This window comes from Cannabis sativa, chromosome 1 (genome assembly GCF_029168945.1).
Source record: "Cannabis sativa cultivar Pink pepper isolate KNU-18-1 chromosome 1, ASM2916894v1, whole genome shotgun sequence".
Lineage (NCBI taxonomy): Eukaryota > Viridiplantae > Streptophyta > Magnoliopsida > Rosales > Cannabaceae > Cannabis > Cannabis sativa.
The window spans coordinates 46,671,976-46,693,737 of NC_083601.1; the positions used below are offsets into that span (position 1 = coordinate 46,671,976).

The 21,762-nt window shown below is 32.3% G+C and overlaps 3 protein-coding genes across 5 annotated transcripts; 2 read left to right on the top strand and 1 right to left on the bottom strand.

Moving 5' to 3' along the window:
• Nucleotides 1-278: 278 nt before the first annotated feature.
• On the top strand, nt 279-2,699 carry LOC115705355 (uncharacterized). Of its 2 annotated transcripts, none has more exons than XM_030632683.2 (2): nt 279-710; nt 1,195-1,507. In XM_030632683.2, the coding sequence occupies exons 1-2, from the start codon at nt 392-394 to the stop codon at nt 1,227-1,229; spliced, it is 354 nt and encodes a 117-aa protein (XP_030488543.1). In that variant the 5' UTR covers nt 279-391; the 3' UTR covers nt 1,230-1,507. The 2 variants fall into 2 exon arrangements, with proteins under 2 accessions (XP_030488543.1, XP_030488542.1); XM_030632682.2 differs by lacking the exon at nt 1,195-1,507 and adding an exon at nt 2,030-2,699 and having other exon boundaries at nt 300-710.
• Nucleotides 2,700-14,706: 12,007 nt separating this feature from the next.
• Nucleotides 14,707-16,681, top strand: LOC115705313 (uncharacterized). 2 transcript variants are annotated; one of them, XM_030632622.2, is made up of 4 exons: nt 14,707-15,473; nt 15,545-15,717; nt 15,889-16,059; nt 16,419-16,681. In XM_030632622.2, the coding sequence occupies exons 1-3, from the start codon at nt 14,826-14,828 to the stop codon at nt 16,028-16,030; spliced, it is 963 nt and encodes a 320-aa protein (XP_030488482.1). In that variant the 5' UTR covers nt 14,707-14,825; the 3' UTR covers nt 16,031-16,059; nt 16,419-16,681. The 2 variants fall into 2 exon arrangements, with proteins under 2 accessions (XP_030488482.1, XP_030488481.1); XM_030632621.2 differs by lacking the exon at nt 16,419-16,681 and having other exon boundaries at nt 15,889-16,257.
• Nucleotides 16,682-17,136: 455 nt separating this feature from the next.
• LOC115705256 (G-type lectin S-receptor-like serine/threonine-protein kinase SD2-5) lies at nt 17,137-19,996 on the bottom strand. Its single transcript, XM_030632537.2, has 2 exons — nt 19,713-19,996; nt 17,137-19,608 (listed from the first exon to the last, which is right to left on the bottom strand). The coding sequence occupies exons 1-2, from the start codon at nt 19,715-19,717 to the stop codon at nt 17,247-17,249; spliced, it is 2,367 nt and encodes a 788-aa protein (XP_030488397.2). The 5' UTR covers nt 19,718-19,996; the 3' UTR covers nt 17,137-17,246.
• Between the last annotated feature and the right edge of the window lie 1,766 nt (nt 19,997-21,762).

The following is a 21,762-nucleotide window of genomic DNA, read 5'->3' on the forward strand; positions in this document are numbered from 1 at the left end:
AAAAAAAAGTTGCCTCATATAATTAATCAAATCAGCTTTTCAAATTTAGTCTCAAAATCATTTGGAGAAAAGAAAAGAAGAATGATAAAACTAAAAAAGAAATTTAAATAATGGTAATAAATTATGGATATTTATTTATTTTTAGACCAAAATAACACTTTTTTCTTTTTTTTTTTCACACTATATTTTTTATTTTATTCTTAAATTGTTAGATTTTTTTTATAATGGGTTGGGATTTATTTTATAATGATGTTTTACAGCATGTATAAAATAAAATAAATTGATTTTGCCTTAAAAAAATAATAAATAAAAAAAAATAAAGGAAATGTATTTTGAATGAAAGCCCAGCCCAAATAAAATTTCCAATGAAAAGAAAAGAAGAGAAGAAAAGATGAAGTGGAGAAAATATCTTAACTTTCATTTCTCCAAAAAAAAAAAAGCAACTGAAATGGCGATTCTCTTTACGGCGACAGGTTTTGTCCATGGCTCCAAAATCAACCACCACGCATTGCCACTCCCTAACTCCTTCTTCTTCCTCGGCTTCTCACTCTCCTCTCGCAACTTTTCTCCGGCGAACCGTTTGCTTTCCTCTCCTGTTCGTTTTCACCGTCGTCAGTCTCTGTCTTTTTCTCTCCGGGCTACGAAACCCGGCCAACCTCCTCCCTCTCCCCCTGAATCCGACCCGCCTCCTGGGACGCCCCCGATAAAGGGTACGTAACCCACGTTTTTCTTTTGTTCGTGTTTTTGGTTTTGAAGATATATTTTTTTGTTGAACCCAGTTTTTCTTATGCTTCTGTTTGTTTATTTTAAAAAAGATGAAAATTGAAGAAATACTGTTCACTAGGGTTTGAGATTGATTACGGAGGAATTTCAGCATGATTTTGGTTTTGTTGGACTCAGGTGGTGCTCTTAATTTTAAACAGAAATGGGTTAATTTTCTTGTAGTAAAAGATTCTGGTTTCTACAACCTGCATAATTTGCAGCTTTGGTGTTTGATGTGTTGCTCCAATGAAATGTTTTTTATCCGAAAAAAGAAAGAAACACTTAGCTTCATTTTGCATGTGAACCCCTTTCAGCCACTCATTATTACTAATCTAATATGTTTGAATATTTTCAAGTAAAAACCAAGTTGTATGTAAAGCACATTATAGCATATCCGGTATGCTAATTCTGTTCCATCGGCTCTTTTTCAAGATGACAAATACATTAACTTGGAGGGGAGTATATAGTTACCCTTAATTGGATAGGATATTGATGTCCTTAGAACTGTAGCTAATGAATGAAGAGAACGAGATGAAAGAAGAAAAGGGGATGCCCATAAAAGTTTTCAATGGACATTTCCCAGGTATCTCAATGCGTCAGTGTATGAGAAATGAACAAAGTTTAATTAGCTAGTTTTTTCTAAATAAACTGTTTAGGCTAGATAAACATATGTCCATATTTATAATCTTAAAAAAGGACGTCTATAATAAGTATTTGTATATGTATAAAGGGCTGTTTTTATCTTTGGATGTTTGTTTTCTCTTCTACAAGGAATATGTATCGTGTGAATAGCTGATGCTTTTGCTATGGTCAATTTCAAGATCCAGAATTTGTCAATCATATAATAACCAACTGCACTAATCATTTAACAAAAAAGAAAAAAAAAAACCAACTGCACTAATCGTGTAAGGAATTCTAATTCACACATTTGAGTGATCTACAACTTGGGAGGGATGGCCTGTGAACTTTATTAGAGTGTAGAATAAAATAAAATAATGAGTTCCTTATCCAACTTCTCTCAAGAGCACCTGCCTGGATCTAGTTCACACCTTTCTCTTCATTTACGACCTGTTCCTTCCAAAAAATAAGGAAATACTGTAGTTGTTGGACTTTTTTAGTTTCCTTTTCTAGAATTTGTTTTGTTTCCTTGAATGGAATAATTGTTTTGTGGTTCATATTTGTCTCTTAAACCTCTTTTCCTGCTGCTCTTCCTTTTATGCTACCTGAAGTTGGATATTGAGCAGTCTTTTCATTCTTTTTGGAGCAGGTCTTGCATCATCTTTCTCCAAATTTCAAGATAGAATTCAGATATTTTTTGCTGTCCTCTTCTGGATGTCTTTATTCTTCTGGACTTGCGCATGGGATGAAAGGAATAGACCAAACAAAGGATCACGATTTAGAAGATGACCCAGTAAACATTTATTTGTATATAGTTGGTAGGATTAAATGGATAGTGTTATAGCATACACAATATGAGGGAAGCATTCTTAGTGTGGTAAGTATATGCTGGCCTACAAAAGGAAAAAGAAAAAAGTTATAACTGCTTCTAAAAGACCAGGGATGAGAATGGATGGAATGTGGATCGAAGTTTCAGTTATTGTTTCACTTCATGGGGTTATCACGAGAAATCCTCGGATTATGAGCATTGCTATAAGGCACCCTGCACCCTAAGAAAGACAAGGTATGCCACCTTCGGTGAAATTCATTTTCAGTTTTTAAATGGGTGAGATCTTATAATTTATTTGTTCGAATGACTATAAAAGGTATTAAGCACCTAATTTAGGTGCTCGTGCTCTTTAAGCAATTTCTCCTCTACTGCTATTTGTGGACCAGTAAATAGTGTAATATTACTACATTTACTTGAAAGTCTATTTATGTACAAGAAAATACTTTCATTCTACTTATCAATACTTGTCAATGATTAAGTTTTGAACCCACTCTGTCTTATCATCAATATGTTACTTATGAAGCACTCAAGTCTGCTGATGTTATTCTAAAAGAAAAAGTCTGTTGCACATGGGAGTGAGTAATGATATTGAAAAGATTTAAGCATGTTTATTGAATTTCATGATCAAAATGCCCGATGTTTCAATACTCAATCATATCGTCATGTTCTGTTGGTTTACTTGTATGGTTTGAACTCAAAACCTTATCAACTATTTTCTCTTGGTTCTTTGAGATAGAGCATAATGACATGTGTCCAAGATGGAACTAAAAGGACAATTTACCCTCTTTCTATCAAGTACTGAATATACTGATGATGTTACTAAGAGTACTAGAGCATCTGCAGTGTAGGGTGTTATTGCCGTTGCTCAAGTCTCTTGTGGGGTTTTTTAAGTGAGGTAGCCACCAAATACTTTTCCCATTGTTGTCACCAATTATTTTTTCTTCTCTAAATCCTGATTGGTTGAAAAACAAAATTGGAGTCAAGCAAGCAACTTTGGTTGTTTGATTACACTGTCATGCTCTAAAAGAGCGGAGCATATAGCTCAGTGTCACTCAGAACAAAATGATATCTCTTTTCATTGAAAAGAAACTTTGTCCTTTCTATTGTGAGCAAACAACTATGGCTTTCGAAAAGAAAAGGCATTAACCAATGATAATGAAGATGATGATGATGATTCCATCTACCATATTTGTAACTAGTGTTATAAAACATTATCAAGTGGTGACTTCTTCTGCAACTCGACCTAGGACGTGGCAAGGAATGCTTCGACGACATTAAAGGATGCTAAACGACATAGTATTGGTCTACTTGTCTTTGTCCAATTTAAGACCGTTCATTAATAAAAACCAAATGAAAATGGCGGCTTTCAAGGGTCCCAACCTCACGTGCTTTTTAGGCAAGGTGTCGATGGTAGAGAGGTTGTTAATTGTAAGTTGAAACTTATTAGTTTCGTGGGCTAAATTTGAGACAACACCTCATTGTTTAGTACATGCATTATTAATATTCTTTTGTTTTTCTTTAACATTTCACTTTCTTAGTACCTTTTTACTCGAGTGTGACAGTATTCATTGGCTAATTTTGCTCTATTATAAACAATTAGAATGTGATAGACTATATATATAGTGTATATAATATAGCATATACAATGATATGAAATGCGGAAAATAAACTGTGATCATATCTATAATATATGCAATGAAAGGATCGATGTACCTCCAGCCATTGATCTTTGAGCTTCAATCCCTGCGATAGCTTCAGTATTGGAGTTCGGGCTTCCTCGCTCTCTCAACTCTCTTTAGATGGAATTTGCTGAATGGATTCAGAATGAGTGAGGAGCTCGGGGACCGAGACCCTATATTTATAGGTGAGATACTCCATCAGTATCTGTGCCACATTAATTGTCAGAATATTTTGACAATTAATTCAGGAAATCAAATCAGGTAATGAATATAGAAATCTGACCATATATAGAATATTACATAATTGATTTTGTCCAGATTTAATGAATATAAAATATTCATTTATCAGAAAATCAATTATTTATTTATTTCCTTAAATAGAAAATCATTTCCTTAATTAGAAAATAATTTCCATAATAAAAATATTCTAATATTCTCCCACTTGGTCAGCATTTAAACTAAAATATTCAAATCCAACGTTCCTCATTATATAATAAACATACGAATCATAGCGACATGTCCTCATTATGAATCGAGTATTATCTTCCATGTATTACAATACATTTATTATATAACAATGTACTTTATGTGGCAATGTACTTAAGTGAATAAACCCTAAACCTTATGTTTATTCAGGTCCTCTGAATTTTTTCTCAAATATAAAATTAAGATGCGCATAAATATGAGAAAAATCAAAATAAGAGTTTCATTGATAATAACTTTATTTGTACAAATTACATAAGGGAACCAAGTCCCATGTTCTCTACATGATCCTTGAATTTATGAGGTGGCAAGCCTTTTGTCATAGGATCGGCAATCATCAATTCAGTGCTAATGTGTTGAATGACCACTTTATTTTCCTTAACACGTTCTCTAATAGCTAAGTACTTAATGTCGATGTGCTTGCTTCGACTTCCACTTTTGTTGTTCTTAGCCATGAAAACAAGAAAAGAATTGTCACAGAACATCTTTAGCGGCCTTGCAATGGAATCAACCACTCTAAGGCTCGAAATGAAACTCTTTAGCCATACACCATGTGATGTAGCCTCAAAACAAGAAACGAACTCGGCCTCCATAGTAGAAGTAGCGGTCAAAGTTTGTTTGTTACTCCTCCAGACACAGCTCCACCAAAGAAACATAAACACGTAACCGGATGTAGATTTACGTGAATCAAGACAACCGACGAAATGCGAGTCCGAGTAGCCAACTACTTCAGATTGTCGGTTCGTTTGAACATCAAATTGTAATCCTTAGTACCACAGAAGATACCTCATAACTTTCTTTGCGGCTTTCCGGTGGTCTATCCCCGGTTACTCGAAATCTTTCCTAACATTCCGACGAATAAGCAATGCTCGGGTCTTGTGCACACCCGAGCATACATTAGGCTTCCAACGGCGAAGCATAAGGAATGTTCTTCATTTGTTCTCTTTCAAAATCATTCTTTGGGCACTGGCTCAAATTTAATTTATCACCCTTCATAATTGGTGCAACGCTGGTGAACAATCTTTCATATGAAATCTTTCTAAAACTCGTTGATGTAGGCTTCGAGATAAACCTAAGATACCTCGGTATCGATCTCTATGAATCTTAATGCCTATGACATAGGATGCTTCACCCATGTCTTTCATCTCAAAGTTCTTTGAAAGAAATTGTTTCACTTCACGTAGCAACCCTTTATCATTGGATGCAAGAAGAATATCGTCCACATATAAAACAAGAAAACAAATTTTACTCCCACTTTCCTTCGGTATATGCATTGATCCATGACATTCTCTTCAAATCCAAAGGAAGAGATGACATCATGAAATTTTAAATACCATTGGCGGGATGCTTGTTTTAATCCATAGATGGACTTCGAGCTTGCATACCAAATCCCGACCTTCACTAGAGGTGAATCCTTCGGTTGTTTCATGTATACCTCCTCCTCTAGATCACCATTCGAAAAGCGCTTTTACATCCATCTCGCTCCAAACTCTAAATCAAAATGAGCAACTAATGCCAAGATGACTCGAGGGAATCTTTCTTTGATACGGAGAAAAAGTCTCCGTATAGTCAATTCCTTCCTCTTGAGTGAATCCTTTAGCAACAAGTCTCGCTTGTACCTCTCGGTGTTGCCTAATGAGTCTTTCTTAGTTTTATAGACCCATTTACACCAATGGCTCTCGCCCCATTAGGCAACTTTACAAGTTCCCGGACTTCTGTTGCACCTCATAGAATTCATTTCATCATCCATAGCATTGTACCACAATTTTGATTCTCTACCGTTCATAGCTTGTAAAAACGTTTCGGATCATTTCCAATTCCAATATCGCATTCTAATAAATACACAACATAGTCTTTATAAATCCTTGGTTTGATAGGTCTAGTAGATCTTCTTAAGACTTCACCAATGTGCTCTTGTGGAGCAAGAAGAGTTCAAGAAAGTTGTTCAACGATTGCAGGCAACTCTTGAACATTTTGATCTACCGGATTATCATTACCAACTTGTGGATCTTCAAAGGATTGGTAATGGTTGTTCAACATTCGTTTGAACTATAGGAGTTGTTAACCATTATCAATCTTGCTTTTGAAGTGGAAGGTTCGAAGGATCTTTCTCAGACCTAAGTCCTTTGATTGATCACTCCCATCGATCAAGGCATTCTCAAGAAATTTTGCATTCCTTGATTCCACAATTCTTGTGCTATGAGATGGACAATAAAACTTGTAACCTTTAGACTTTTCAGCCGTACCCTATAAAGAATCCGCTTATGGTCCTTGGGTCCAATTTCTTCTCTTGTGGATTATATATTCGACTTCGGATGGACATCCCCAAATGCGTACATGATTCAAACTTGGTTTCCAACCTTTCCATAATTCAAAAGGAGTTTTCGAGACCGCCTTTGTTGGAACTCGGTTTAATATGTACACGGATGTCTTTAATGCTTCAGTCCACAAGGATTTAGGAAGGTTAGAGTTGCTACTAAGCATACTCCGCACCATGTCCATTAATGTTCGGTTTCTTCTTTACGCAACACCATTTTGCTCGGTGTACGGCAAGGTGTAATGGGCAACAATCCCATTTTCTTCAAGAAACTTCGCAAATGCACCAGTGTGCTTGTCCATCTTACGTGTATCTACCATAATACTCACCTCCTCTATCCGATCTCACTATCTTAATTTGCTTGTTGCATTGTTTCTCTACTTCGCCTTTAAATATCTTAAAGACATCTAATGCTTCACTTTTATTATGAAGTAAGTAGATATACATGTAGCGTGAGTAATCATCTATGAATGAGATGAAGTATTTCGACCATGTGACTCCATATCCGGACTACATATATCGCATGTATGATTTCTAATATTTCGTAACTCCTATGGACACCGGTTTTGACAGACTTGGAGGTTTGCTTTCCCTTAATGCAATCCACACAAGTATCAAAGTCAATAAAATCTAAGGTATCGAGTACCCCATCTTTTACCAATCTTTTAATTCTATCAATGGAGATATGTCCCAATCTCCAGTGCCACAATGTACAGGAATCCTCTTTCATAACACATCTCTTAGTGCCAGCGTGAACATGCATAACATTATTAGTGGTATTATTTTGTAAATTAAGGCAGTAAAGACCATCAGACAAAATACCATTTCCAACACATTCGCATTTATAATATAAATTGAAATATTTGTACCGAAAATGTAAAGGAAAAACCAAAGGGTATAAGTCTTGAATCGAAATCAAGTTTCTAGAGAAACTTGGTACATAAAAGGTCTTTTCTAACTTTAAAATAAAACCATTACTTAAAACTAAATTGCATGTTCCAATAGCTTCCACATGTGAGCCCATCTTGTTTCCAGATAAGATGCTTTGCTCACTTGCCACTGGCTTCCTTAGATTTTGAATATCCTGCAAGGAATTTGTTATGTGAATTTTTGAACCAAAATCAATCCACAATGTGTTAAGTTTAATATTAGCCATATTAGATTCTTAACATACTAAGGAAATTGGATTACCTTTGTCGTCCATCCATTTCTTGAACTGGCTGCACTCCCTTTTAGCATGTCCCTTTTGTTTACAAAAGAAACATTTGATGGAATCTTTCTTTATGGCAGCCTTGGGAGCCATGGGCTTTTTCCCTTTGTTCTTCTTGAATGGCTTGCGTTTCTTAGGTTGAGTGGTCAGGTGAACACTTTCTCCTTGCTCTTGTAGGAGCCTGGCTTCCTCTTGAACACACATGGTCATCAATTCATTGATAGTCCATTTTTCTTTATGTGTGTTGTAGGAAATTTTGAAAGGCCCATACTGTGGAGGAAGATTGTGAAGGATGTAATGAACCAGGAAGGTATCAGGAATGATAACGTCGAGTTTCTTCAAATGAGCAGTGATGTCCCTCATTTTAGAAATGTGTTCTCGAACTCCTTTAACACCGGTGAGTTTTGTGGACGAGAACTCTTGGATGAGGTTGATGAACAAGGATTTATCCGAAGTGTCAAACTCGCTTCATCCATAACTTTGATAAAGTCTTTCACCTTCTCGTGGTGGCTCCACCGATCCACGCATTCCCATAGGAATTCGGACATAATGAACATGATGCGAGTAGACGATTAGATTGCTCCCACTTTTCACGCCGGTGCAATCTCGACAGCGGTGCTAGTATCGGTGATAGCGAGTGGTTCATCTTTCCTTATTGCATAATCCATGTCAGTGCAAGCAAGGTGGAGAAGAACTCGTTCCTTCCAGATTTTGAAGTTGTCACTCCTAAGCTCAGGGATTTCACTAGTGATTTCAGCATATTTAGAGGTGGATGAAATAGCTGCAAGAATAGGATTACAAAAAAATTTAGATGTTTAAAAGAATTGAGGCTTTAATGAATTCATGTTTTACCAATGTAGAAACATGATGAAGATGAAAATTTTATTAAATCTAAAATTGCCTGTGGGCTAAATTTTAAATCTAATAAAATTGGATGAACTTTATGATAGATTTAATGAAGTATTTAATTTAGAAATAATGGAGGAATGAAATCTATCTTTAATTAAAATTTGTGATAACACTATTAATTCAAATCCTCATAACTCCCTGTGGGGTAAATTAAGAGAATTTAACTTAATATATTATCCTAATTAATTATAAAAATATAATAAAATCCCTGTGGGGTAAAATTATTATATCCAAATAATTAATTACAAGTTTTGTCCATTAAGGTGAATTTTAATTAATATATAATTTTATATAATTAAAGATGCTGTGGCTACTCCCTAATTATAAAAAATTATATTTTCACTTTTTGCATTATTAGGTATTGGGCTCTACCTAAAAGTAATTTCGTTATTAACATAATAGACAATCACTGAGATTAGTGCTCCTAGTGTGGTCGTCCGAAGATCATTAAAAACCGTTCTAGATATGAGCATTTGTCCCAGGTTCATGTTTTCTTATGTCAAACCACAAAACTACTTACGTTTTATTCATATTTTATTCATTTTATTAAGTTTTATGAATATTTTATGAATAATTTTATGAAGTTTTATGAAACTTAATTGCTAAATAAAATATTCAACCTATCTTAATGTTTGAATATTTCTAAATATATCTAGCACTATAAAAGGAATTTATGAATAGCATTTAAATCATACAAATCTAAATTAATTGCATTAAACATAAATTTGTCAATTAAATACAAAATGATACAATTAATGTATGATCATTAATTAAATGCAAATTCCTTAATATGACATTAATGGCAGATTTTTCAAAATTAATTTAGACAATAAACTGCATAAATTTGGTAATATATAATTAAACAAATTTCCATTTTCAATTTATACTATATATATGTATTAAACAAAAATGGAAAATTAACTAAATGCAATTTATTGACTAAATTAACGCACAAAATAGGAAAATAATTAATATTCCAAATAAATAAAAAATTTATCAAAAATTCGGAATTTTTCCTTTTTTTTTTTTTTTTTTTTTTTGAAAAAACCACTGCCTGTAAACGACATGTCGTTTTTGCAAAACGCAAAAACGACACGTCGTTTTTACTCTGACGGGGCTGAAAAGAATGAATAAACGACACGTCGTTTTCCCCAAAGGGAAAAACGACACGTCGTTTTGTACAATGAAGAGCTGCCAAAAAAAACGAAAAACGACATGTCGTTTTTCACAGTATGAAAAACGACATGTCGTTTACTACAAACGACAGCTGAAATGAATGCCTTCAAACGACACGTCGTTTTTGTAAAACGACACGTCGTTTTTGGGCAAACGACACGTCGTTTTTTGGAAAACGACATGTCGTTTGCGTCGTCTTCTTCAGCCAAACCGGGTCGATTTTGACCCGTTTTTCTGCACGCGGGTCCGTCAAACCCGACCCAAACCCGATCGGAAATTGCGTTTCCGACGACCAAATTGCGTGTTTTCAAATCTAAATGGTTCTAAATCAAATAATAAAGAGATCCACATAGATTTTATGCACAAAAACACGAAAAAATATATACTTTAATATCACGAAATTAATCGGGTCCGAAAAAGTTTTAACTGAAATTTTTTTTCCATCTTTAAGTTTTTCAATGGATTTTCAATGCTTAGATCGATCTATAATACTATACGAATATAGTAATGTATATAGAATTCGAAATAAACACCAAAAAATGAAAAAAGGAAAAAACAAAACCATGGACCGATCGTGATTATATATACGCATGTATATATATATATATATGCATGTATATATCACATAATAAAAAAATGAATATTATGATTACTATTATGTGACAAAACATATATATAATATACAATATATATAAACATATATACACATAAAATATATATATACACGTACGAGTATGAATGTATGAGTATATAATATATATGTATATATGAACAATAAAAGATATATATATATATATATGTATATACTGATTAAAATGTATATATAATATAAATGGTATGAATATAAATATATATATATACAGAACCGAAAACAAATATATATATATATGAACAGTATATGTATGTATATATATATATGAAACTCAAATAAAATAAGGCAGAGATAAATCCGCTCTGATACCAACTGTTAGACTATATATATAGTGTATATAATATAGCATATACAATGATATGAAATGCGGAAAATAAACTGTGATCATATCTATAATATATGCAATGAAAGGATCGATGTACCTCCACCTATCGATTCGAGCTTCAATCCACTCGCGATAGCTTCGGTATTGAGTTCGGGCTTCCTCGCTCTCTCAACTCTCTTTAGATGGAATTTGCCGAATGGATTCGTAATGAGTGAGGAGCTCGGGGACCGAGACCCTATATTTATAGGTGAGATACTCCATCGCATTCGTGCCACATTAATTGTCGAATATTTTGACAATTAATTCAGGAAATCAAATCAGGTAATGAATATAGAAATCTGACCATATATAGAATATTACATAATTGATTTTGTCCAGATTTAATGAATATAAAATATTCATTTATCAGAAAATCAATTATTTATTTATTTCCTTAAATAGAAAATCATTTCCTTAATTAGAAAATAATTTCCATAATAAAAATATTCTAATAGAATGCACTAAAAATATAGAATGTAGTTTACAAGTTTTTCATTTTTAAAGTGTTTTCTTCAAAAGTTAGTGTGTAATTTTTAGATTATTACAGTTAAGTAGTTACAATATGTTTCAGAATGTAATGTATGTTTGAATATGAGATGTCTAATTATAATTCCTGTTATAATTTCTATAAAAGGGATAAATTTCTATAAAAGAGATAATGATGAGAACAAAATTGGGAGTTGCAAAAGGAAGAGAATAAAAAGGTGATAAAGTTCGAATAAAGAAGATAGAGAGTGAGATAGATAAAAAGGAAAAAGAAACTGACTACAGTGAAGCTATGTTTGGAAGGAAAAATATAGAGTAGTATGGATGGAGAGTTTTGGAAGAATGGGGAGTAAGATAGATAGAGAGGATAATTACTCTCTTTCGTTTTATTTGGTATTAGTAATAAAGTTAAAAAACTAAATAGTAAAATAAATATTAAAATTATTATTTTAACAGTGATGTGAAAGTTGGTTGCGGATTCATGTGCGTTGTGGCATTGGTTAGGGACTACACCGAGTCTTATTTGTGGGTGGCCACAAACATGCTTAACTTCTCTGATCTCTTCATTGGAGAAGCTGCAGTCTGTCTGTTAGCTATGTAGACGGTTGTTTCGTTTCAACACCCGTTTGTGATGGTTGAAAGTGATTTCGAGACAGTTATCAAGACTTTGAAGGGAATCATCATGAAGATATTTGACTTGGACGTTTCATACATTTGTGGTACAAAATATTGGAAGATAGTGAGTTTGGAAATAACTTGACAGAATTCAAACACTCATTTTGAAGTTTCTGAAATCATCCTAGGCGCACGACTAGGGACGCCTCCTAAGTCAACTGCTATGACTCAAAACTATTTAACTCTGATATATTTTTTCTCTTGTCACATGTCAAACATGATGTCTATATCATTGAGATCAATTTTCGAGTTAACACATATATTATTTATTTCATCGATAAAAAATTAATATATAAGTGTATGAAATTAAAAATATAAGTTATTTATGCTGTATATATTTCAAATAAAATATAGGAATTTTTTTTTTTATTTATTTTTTGTTTTTTTTTTTTTTTTGTATTTTTATGGAATTTTACAAAAACTCTTATTGCAACTAGTGGAGCAACCTAAATCGCAACAAAAAAATAGTATAACAACCCATACAGAAACCAGGGAAACCACTTTAGAAACTCAAACCGTAAATTTGAAAAAAAAAATAGTATATGAGATAATTTTCCTAAAATATATGTAGGGATTATATTTTTAATATTAATAAAAAAATTAAAATAGTAAATACATTATTTAAAAATAAATATTATGAAAAACCAAAAAAAAATTATTAAAATTAATACAAAAAGGTGTAAAAGGAAAATTAAAAAAGAAAAAACAAATATGAATAGTAAAAAATAAAGTGTCAAATTTACCACAATTTAAGGACGATTTTTTACTTTTTCCTATTTTGTAGTGACCATCCTTTTTTATACTTATTATTTATTAATAATTACACCATTTCCACTTTCTCCTTAATTATTATTACACTCTTGTATAATTACACCATTATTATTACCACAATTTAAGGACGATTTTTTACTTTTTCCTAAGCAAACTATCTTTTGCACTCTCTTTTACACTCTTTTTTTAATTGAGTGACATGTGTAACAATTTAAATTATGTTTAAAAATAGTTACAATTATGTCCTTATTTAGTTTTTATTAATGATAATTAAAATGAGTCATCTCATTTATTTATTTTTTATTTTTTTAAAACTAATAATTAATCTATTTATTTTTACTGATAATTAAAATGTGTGATTCTATTTACTTGTTTGTTTGTTTTTTAGACAATAAAAAAACTAAATTAAATTATATAATTTTTTTTATTAAAATTTCATTTTTTTAATCGATAATATGTACCACAATAAATTATTCTTTTAATTTCTTTTATAATAAATATTGACTATTTACTTTATAAAAAATGGAAAAATATTTCTTTTCATATATTTTGTATCAATTTTTTTATTATTTTTCATTCATTTTTTTTTTGCTTCGTATCATTCTTTTAAAAAAAAATTCTTGTTTTTATTTTTTTACATTCCCTTAAATAGTTCTCAAATTTCTCTCTAATCAAATATGTATATATATGTTAAATCAATTAGTTTTTTTTTTTTTTTTTTGTCTATTCATGAAAATAATTTTTTTTTACTTAAAAAAATAAAACAAAAGTAAATCGATCTAACATATACTATTGAATAGGCATAATTATATTAGTTTATTTTTTTTTATTATTATTTTTTAAATCTTTTTTTTTAATATTTCTTTATATATATATAAATATGAAATAAAATAATTTAAAGAATGATACAATATGAGAAAAAAAAAACTGATGTAAAATTTATTGAAAAAAAAAAGAGTTAGTGTTTTTTATTTTTAATAACATAAAATATTACATATTTATTATAAAAAAAGATGCATAGTAGTATACATTATTTAGTAAAAAAAATATGAGAAATTAATAATATAGTCCAAAAAATAAACAAGTAAATGAGATAACACATTTTAATTATTAATGAAAGTAAAAAGGGTATAATTGTAACTATACTTAAAGATATTTTAAAAAGGGGAAATTTTATTTACACCCCAAAATTTTCTAAAAGCACCCCATTTTAATAATTTTTATTTTATATAAAATTTATATCTTTAATTGTACTAAATTTTTTTAACTTTTTTTTTCCAATTCATATTCTTAAAAAATATACATATCAAATAAAAATAAATTATATTTTAAATATTATGAGGAAAAAATTAAAATAAAAAATTATATGAAATTTTCTTAGAAAAAATTAAAAAAAAATATACATGAGTTAGAAAAAATTATGAAAATAAAATCAAAATAAGTATTGAAATTAACATAAAATAATGTGAGAAAAAAATTTTAAAAAAATATTAAGAGTAATTTTTAAAAATTATTTAAGTTTATATTTTTTTTAATAATGGGGTATACTTATCATTTTGTGGGGTGTAAATAGAACTCCCCTTTAAAAAGTTACACATGTCACTTAATTAGAAAGAGAGTGTAAAAGAGAGTACAAAAGAGAGTTTCCCTAGCACGGAAGTATTTGTGATATTTTTTCAACTACCAATAATTATAGGATTCCATATGCAAAGTAATTCTATTTTTGACTGTTTCTGATAATATCTTTGTATTTGTAGTTTGTACTATTCTATTGTTACGGACAGTGACACAACCACTCTCCCTCGATTCTATAAATCCAAGATTTATGTGATTCACCTTTTCTGAGTTTCTGAATCCACAACACATTTTCTTTCACTGAAAAAAGAAAAGAAAAATGCTTCTTAGGAGTTCATCAGCACCACTCTTGAATTCATGGCTACCTCATTCAAAAGATTCATCATCACCAGAACCAGAGCCATTAATCCATCTCCAAAGAACCAAATCAGTCTCCTTAACCTGTTCTTTTCTTTCCTCTTCTTCTACTTGTTCTTCACCTTCACCCACTCACGATTCATCATCAAACAGATCATTCCATTCCATTCCCATCTCAAAATCACAAAACCCACCAAAACCCAGAAAGAGAAACTCCATATCGAAAATCAAAGCTAAAAAATCCCAGGAAGATGAGCAAAAGGGTAGCCCCCAAATCGACTCAGGATCATCCTCTACGATCCAGAGATTGTTGTCCTGCTCTGGTTTGGGAGATAAAGTTAGTAGTGAAGAAAGAAGCTCTGTGGAAAAGGAAGAGAGGGTTTTGCAGACGCTTGTAATGGGTGACGGAATTGGCAGCAACGGTGGCAGAATTGGCGGTGGAGCCGGTGACGGGAGAGGTTCTGGCGGCGGAGATGGTGATGGGTCGGGATTCTTTGAGGGTAATAATAATCGTGGGAGTAATAGCACTGATGTTTATTACCAGAAAATGATTGAAGCCAACCCAGGAAATGGGCTCTTACTTGGAAACTATGCCAAGTTTTTGAAAGAGGTAAAGATTCAATATTTGTGGTAAAGATTCAATTTTTAAGCTCTGTGGATTGATAATATATGAAAAAACAGGTTCGAGGAGACTATGCTAAAGCAGAAGAATACTGTGGCAGAGCAATATTGGCTAATCCTGGTGATGCAGAGATTCTATCCCTTTATGCTGATCTAATTTGGACAAGCCACAAAGATGTTGAGAGAGCTGAGAATTATTTTGACCAAGCTGTGAAGTCTTCTCCAGATGATTGGTAAGAATTAATAAGAAGGTTTTCTTCTTCTATCTTTGGTTGGAGAAAACAAAAAGAGTAGGACTAATTAATTGATTTATTTGAATATTTAGTTTTAGAGTATATTAATGTACGTTTGGTCTGCCTACGTACTATCTCTCTTTGTGTTGTGTTGTCTTGTTATTTTTGCAGCTATGTTTTGGCTTCATATGCTCGGTTTCTTTGGGATGCTGAAGATGAAGATGAAGAAGAAGAAGAAGAAAAAAAGGAACATGATCATGGGCATTCATCTCCAGCCACTTACTTCCATGGAGCCCCCCCAATAACTGCATGAACATGATCTTAGTACTCACTATTCACCTGGTCTTGCTCTTAAACTCTTTGCTTACAACAAATAATATAGTAAAAACACTATGACTTGTACAATATTAATAAGCTCATAGTAACATAATATAAATTTATAGATATATAATATATGAGATGTAACTTTTCGGCTTGTAATAGTTAAAGACTTGCTGACTATAGTATAATAATATCATAAACTATGTAAAATTATTAGTACTTCCTGTTTTAAGTTATTCTTCTTGTTTTGTTGTTTGGTTCAATTGAAGTTTTGATTCATTAGAACAGCTAGAGATGATGACTTGAGACTTGTGTAGTTTCCATTTTAGAATTAAATTCCAAATCAAAAAAGCATAACTCTGTTTTTTATCTCTTGACAGGTCATGAATCTCAACCAAGTATTAAAGATCATTGTCTTTTTTGACAGGAATCAATTAATAATAATATTAATCTTGAAAGAGATGGTTCAAAAATTAAATAAAATATCCAACGATAAGAATTGTGAGTAGTAGGTGCGTTTGTGGATTATATTGCAGCAAGATCTATTTCAATTTTCTGTGTCTACAGATAATCTTTGTTTGTGGTTTGTGTAGCTTTGTAACGACCATATCTATATCTATCAAACTGCCATAGTTATCACGTTCCTCTTTCTCAGAAGATACCATATGAAAAGTTAAATCAAAACTTTATTCATAAGAAATAATTCAGGTTGCTGTCGTTTTTTTTATGTGGTTTCTCTAACCTAATAAGTGAAGCTGAAACAAAAATCAAGCATTTCTAAAAAGAAAACAAGGCTACTTAGGGTTCTTCTTTAACTTTTCAAGCTATTAAAAATTATTTCGAACTATTGAGATTATTGTATTTAAAGACTTCTGTTTAAAACTGTTTGTTCAATTTTACTAACGGGCTACGTGGACGGAAGATTGGGAGCCACAATTTGGTACATAAATGATCGTTGTGTAAGGCGTTCGTGAATTGGACGGAAATCCTTGAATTCAACACTCTCAATAGTTCGGGAAAAATATTTAACGACTTGAAAAATTTAAGTGACGATTCAGTACATGTCAAAATTCGTCTGTGAGGAGAGAAATCCTAATGTTAGGCAAAGAATAAATATAAAATGAAATTCAAAAATTGAGCAAGTTTGGAAAATCTCATTCCTTAAGAGATTACAAGTGTTGTTATGTACATCTCTATAAAACTCAAAATCAGTCATAATGAACTAGTCTTTGGGGTTTGGAAAATGGTGGTGGAGGCACCTCAGAAAGACCTTCAAGCATTTGAACCACTTTTGTCATAGTTGGCCTTATATGCATCTCATCTTGAATACACCACAATGCTGTTTTAATAACATTATTCACTCTTTGATCATTTTCATCTATTTCTAGCCTTGAATCAATGATTTCTTCAAGTTTTTCTTCCTCAAACATCTTAAATGCATAAGAAGGGAAATGGGATTTCTCTGAATTATCATCCTCTGAATCATGATTCTTTCTCCCACTAATGATCTCAAGCAATACCATTCCATAACTGTAGACATCACTTTTTTCTGTTATGGCATAGTTAGTGAGCCATTCCGGAGCCAGGTACCCTCTTGTTCCTCTCATTGTTGTAATAACAAGGCTCTGTTCTCTGTTCATCAGCTTTGCCAAACCAAAGTCTGAAACTTTAGCTACAAAATTATCATCAAGCAGAACATTTTCTGGTTTTATATCACAATGAATAATCTTCACTTCACACTCTTCATGAAGATAAGCAAGACCCTTTGCTGTCCCCAATGCAATGTTGAATCTTGTATTCCAATCCAATACTTGATTGTTGTTGTTGTTGAAAATCCATTTATCCAAAGACCCTTTTGCCATGTACTCATAAACAAGAAGCCTGTGAAACCCTTCAGTGCAGAAGCCTTTGACTTTGACCAAATGAACATGGTGAATACTACCAATGATGCTAACTTCAGCTTTAAACTCTTTCTTCCAATGATCAATCACCTCAAGTTTCTTCACAGCCAATTGTGTCCCATCTGGAAGAACACCTAAGTAGACTGAACCAAACCCTCCTTGGCCAACTTTTCTAGTGAAATTCTCAGTTGCCAAACAAAGATCAGAATAAGTAAACCGAACAGGCATACCCGAAAGATTGTCAAAGAAATCATCATCATCTGAGCCTTCTTGAGCACAATCATTTTTTAGTCTCTTCTTTCTCCTGATGTACAAGAATCCAGCATAAACCATAGAAAAAATAACAAACATGGTCGAAATTATAATGACAACAACTATTAGTATGTGGTCTTCCTCTCTTTCCTCGTTTTCTTCTCTGTTACTCAAAGACTTAACATAGGAAATATAGCCATGACTCTTCTCACCAGAATGTTGGAAACTTCCAATCTGGTCTAAGAGAAAACAGTTTCCTGAACTACTTTCATGAAACAATACAAGGCAAGAACAATCTTTGAGACAAGCTTGTTTACATGAATTGAGATCAGTTTTCAAAGAGGGTGTGACAAAGTCAATAGCAAAATAGTCAACATTATCTCCCACATATATAAGCTCCACTGAATCATTGGAAAGATTACAGCTTGGGAGATTCTGAAGTTTACAATTAAACCGAGAGCTGAGAAGAGAAGGACACTCACACCAGTTATCAACATGGCACACATAGTAAGGATCACAAGGCTGTGGAACACTGCACCATCCTTCTGGTATTTTAGTAGCCTCAAAAGTTGAGGTTTTTCCCTTTTGAAGATTTTTGAATGAAATGATCCCATCAGAGGTTAAAACAGCAACCCAAAAAGCAGTTTTGTCAGATTGGTTTGAGAAAATAAATTGCCATAGTAAGTTTCCATTTGGATCATAAAAGTTCCATGAATTGGAGACAAGAGTTGCAGAATGAACCACACCAGTAACACTTCTATTTGTTTTCCTTGTTTCACTTTGTACAGACCAATAAATTTGTGGTGTTGGAGAAAACCCTGCATAGAGAGCCAAAGTCCCTGATTTGATTTCAAGAAAGTGAGACAAATTGTTGTGATTAAGAGAGCTTTTGAGAGTCATTCCTGGTAAGAATTCTTGGCCAGGCAAAAGGGTATTTGTGGGATGACTAAAACTCTGCCAAATGACTCCTCCTCCATGGTCTCCATCCCCACCAATCACCACCAAATTACCAGAGTCCCTCAATTCCATGGCTATGGCTTCTTTTCCCGTTGTGTTTGTTGACCAAACGACACCGTTCCCACTTGTTAAAATGAGGTTACCATTTATGTCAAAGTCAAACTTATCAAAGTTTGATATTGGTAGATCTCTATTAGCAATCCAAACAGGCTTTGAACTGTCCTTGTGAATAATTGCAAGGAAGAAGGATTTGGCATCAGGGACAGGAAAGAATCCCAATCCAAAGACAGAGTTGTTTGATACGAGGAATAAGCCGTGGTTGTCGTTCCAATCCATCTGAGATGTTTGGAAACCTGGGTAGATTTTGTCAACATGTTGTCTACCACCAAAACATGATTTGATTACAAAAAAGAAGAGTAACAAAAACTTCATCATGGCTCTAACTCTTAAGTTCACATATCTGCTAGGCATGAAAAAATTGCATGATTAGATTACAACATAAAGCAAAAGAAAATATATATGGTGACTTAAAACAAAAGTAAAAGGTGGGAAAATAGGACTGACCTCATTTCTTATGTTCTGTTTCATTAACTCATGGGATTTGGAAGAGTTGTTTTTTGTTTGCCTTAATTTTGATGAGTACCAAGTTTAAGATTGTCAATGGGGAATCTAGATGAATCAGAGCTGTTCCTCTGAATATGTAACATTTTTTTTTTTTAATTTTAAAAGAAAAAAATTGAGACAGAGAAAGAGAGGACGGTATTAATAAATAGAGTATGAATTAGTTGATATTAATTAATCTATTCTCAACACTGTCATGACTATGGGGTCTTTTTTTATTGTATATAAACTATAAATTATTATAACGTGTAAAGAACATGTTGTAGAAAACATGTCCTTGTTCACATATCTTAGACATAATACAACACGTTTCCATGTCATTTTATTTTTTCGATTATTCTTGTATTTTTCTCAACTCTTTTCATCTTCATTTGAAATGACAAAATTCAGGGATAAAATAGGATTAAGGTAGAAATATTGACCCCAAATAAATGGACTAATTTGGTAAATGTCTCCTTTTAATTTTTTTTTTTTTTGAAAAATTGTCAAATATAAAAAATTAGATGATAAAAGTTATAAGAATACTTTTATTTCATGTCAATTTTTTATAATATTTTAGATGATTAGTATTGTATATTATTTATTATAATTACAATGAATAAATACTATATTATTAAATATATATATTTTATACACAATATTATTTGATATATAGTAATACAAAAAATTAATCTACACACCTATTAATATTCTTTATTTGGAACTTGGAAATTGAAATTTATTATAGTATTTATTATTTAATTTAATTTTATTGTATAGATTAAGGCTGCACATATATAGAGTATTGTTATTTTGTATTAGTATTGATGTCTAACATTTTTTATAAGTGGCACTACCATTGATTAATAATATTCTTGAAATTTATTTTATTAAGTTATATGAAATTTAATATTTAATTATATTAATAACAATATAATACGGACTAAGATGTTAAGCACGAAGTACTTTTTATAATTTAGTCTAAAATGGTAATTGGTGAAGCTAGTTTGTGGGGGATTAACGTTATCATTTGTAATAGTGCACGATTTGTCTCTTTGCATTATGATCTAATTAAGTATATTTAGTCATTGGTTTCATGTGCTTTTCGATTGTGGAGATGCTATGCAATCATAACATATTCTTAACTAATGATTATGAAGGAAATTGACCACAACACAATTTGATTCTAATAACCTATAAAATCCAAAATAGAAAGGGAAGAATATTTCTCTAACTCTAAGGGTTCCACTTTAGAGTGGTCCGAAATCCGAATCCAACAATAAAATATTATAAGTATGTATCTTTTCAAGGATTTTTTTTTTCTTTTTCTTTATTGGATAGAAATCTTTTTAAGGAGTTTTGTTCACGCACTCTCATATGCCATATACCATTTATAGATTCTATATGCTATAGATTGATTAATTGACAAATTTAATTTTTTATGCTTACAAATATTTAATATTTTCTCCCTAAATACATAACATGTAATATTTGTGGGATATGACATATTTTATAATATCTTTAAAATACCCCCATTTACATTATCCCCTATCCCCTCTCTTCTTCTCTCTTTCTTCATACCTATTAGACCCCAATCAGGGTCCCCATCGGACCCGTCGAACCCCTATTTACAGCACATGCATTGGACCCTAATCGAGGTCCCCATCAGACCCGTTGAACTCAAAAGTTTTTCCAGTACATGCATCGGACCCCCATCGGACCCGTCAGACCCAAAAACTAAATTTTTTTGCACATGCATCGAACCCCATCAGGCCATCGTCTTCCCCAAACTGTGATTTCCCCAAATCACAGATCTGAACCTTGGACATTGTTGGGCACCGTTTGGGTCTCCTCCGTGACGCGGTGATGAGGGTCGGAATGGTGGGTGTGGGTCTCGGTCGGGGTGGTCAGTCGAAGTGGGTTGTGTGGGGGGTTGTGCGATGTGGGTTCGGGCGATGAGGGTCAGGTGGGTGTGGGTCTCGGTCGGAGTGGTCAGTCGGAGTGGGTTGTGTGG

Excerpts from the sequence above, each read along its gene's own strand:
- LOC115705355 (XM_030632682.2), top strand. The coding sequence starts at position 392 with ATGAAGTGGAGAAAATATCTTAACTTTCATTTCTCCAAAAAAAAAAAA. Across the intron at positions 711-2,029 it reads TGGGACGCCCCCGATAAAGG|GTCTTGCATCATCTTTCTCC; the intron begins GTACGTAACCCA and ends TTTTTGGAGCAG.
- LOC115705313 (XM_030632622.2), top strand. The coding sequence starts at position 14,826 with ATGCTTCTTAGGAGTTCATCAGCACCACTCTTGAATTCATGGCTACCT. Across the intron at positions 15,474-15,544 it reads ATGCCAAGTTTTTGAAAGAG|GTTCGAGGAGACTATGCTAA; the intron begins GTAAAGATTCAA and ends ATGAAAAAACAG. Across the intron at positions 15,718-15,888 it reads AAGTCTTCTCCAGATGATTG|CTATGTTTTGGCTTCATATG; the intron begins GTAAGAATTAAT and ends TTATTTTTGCAG.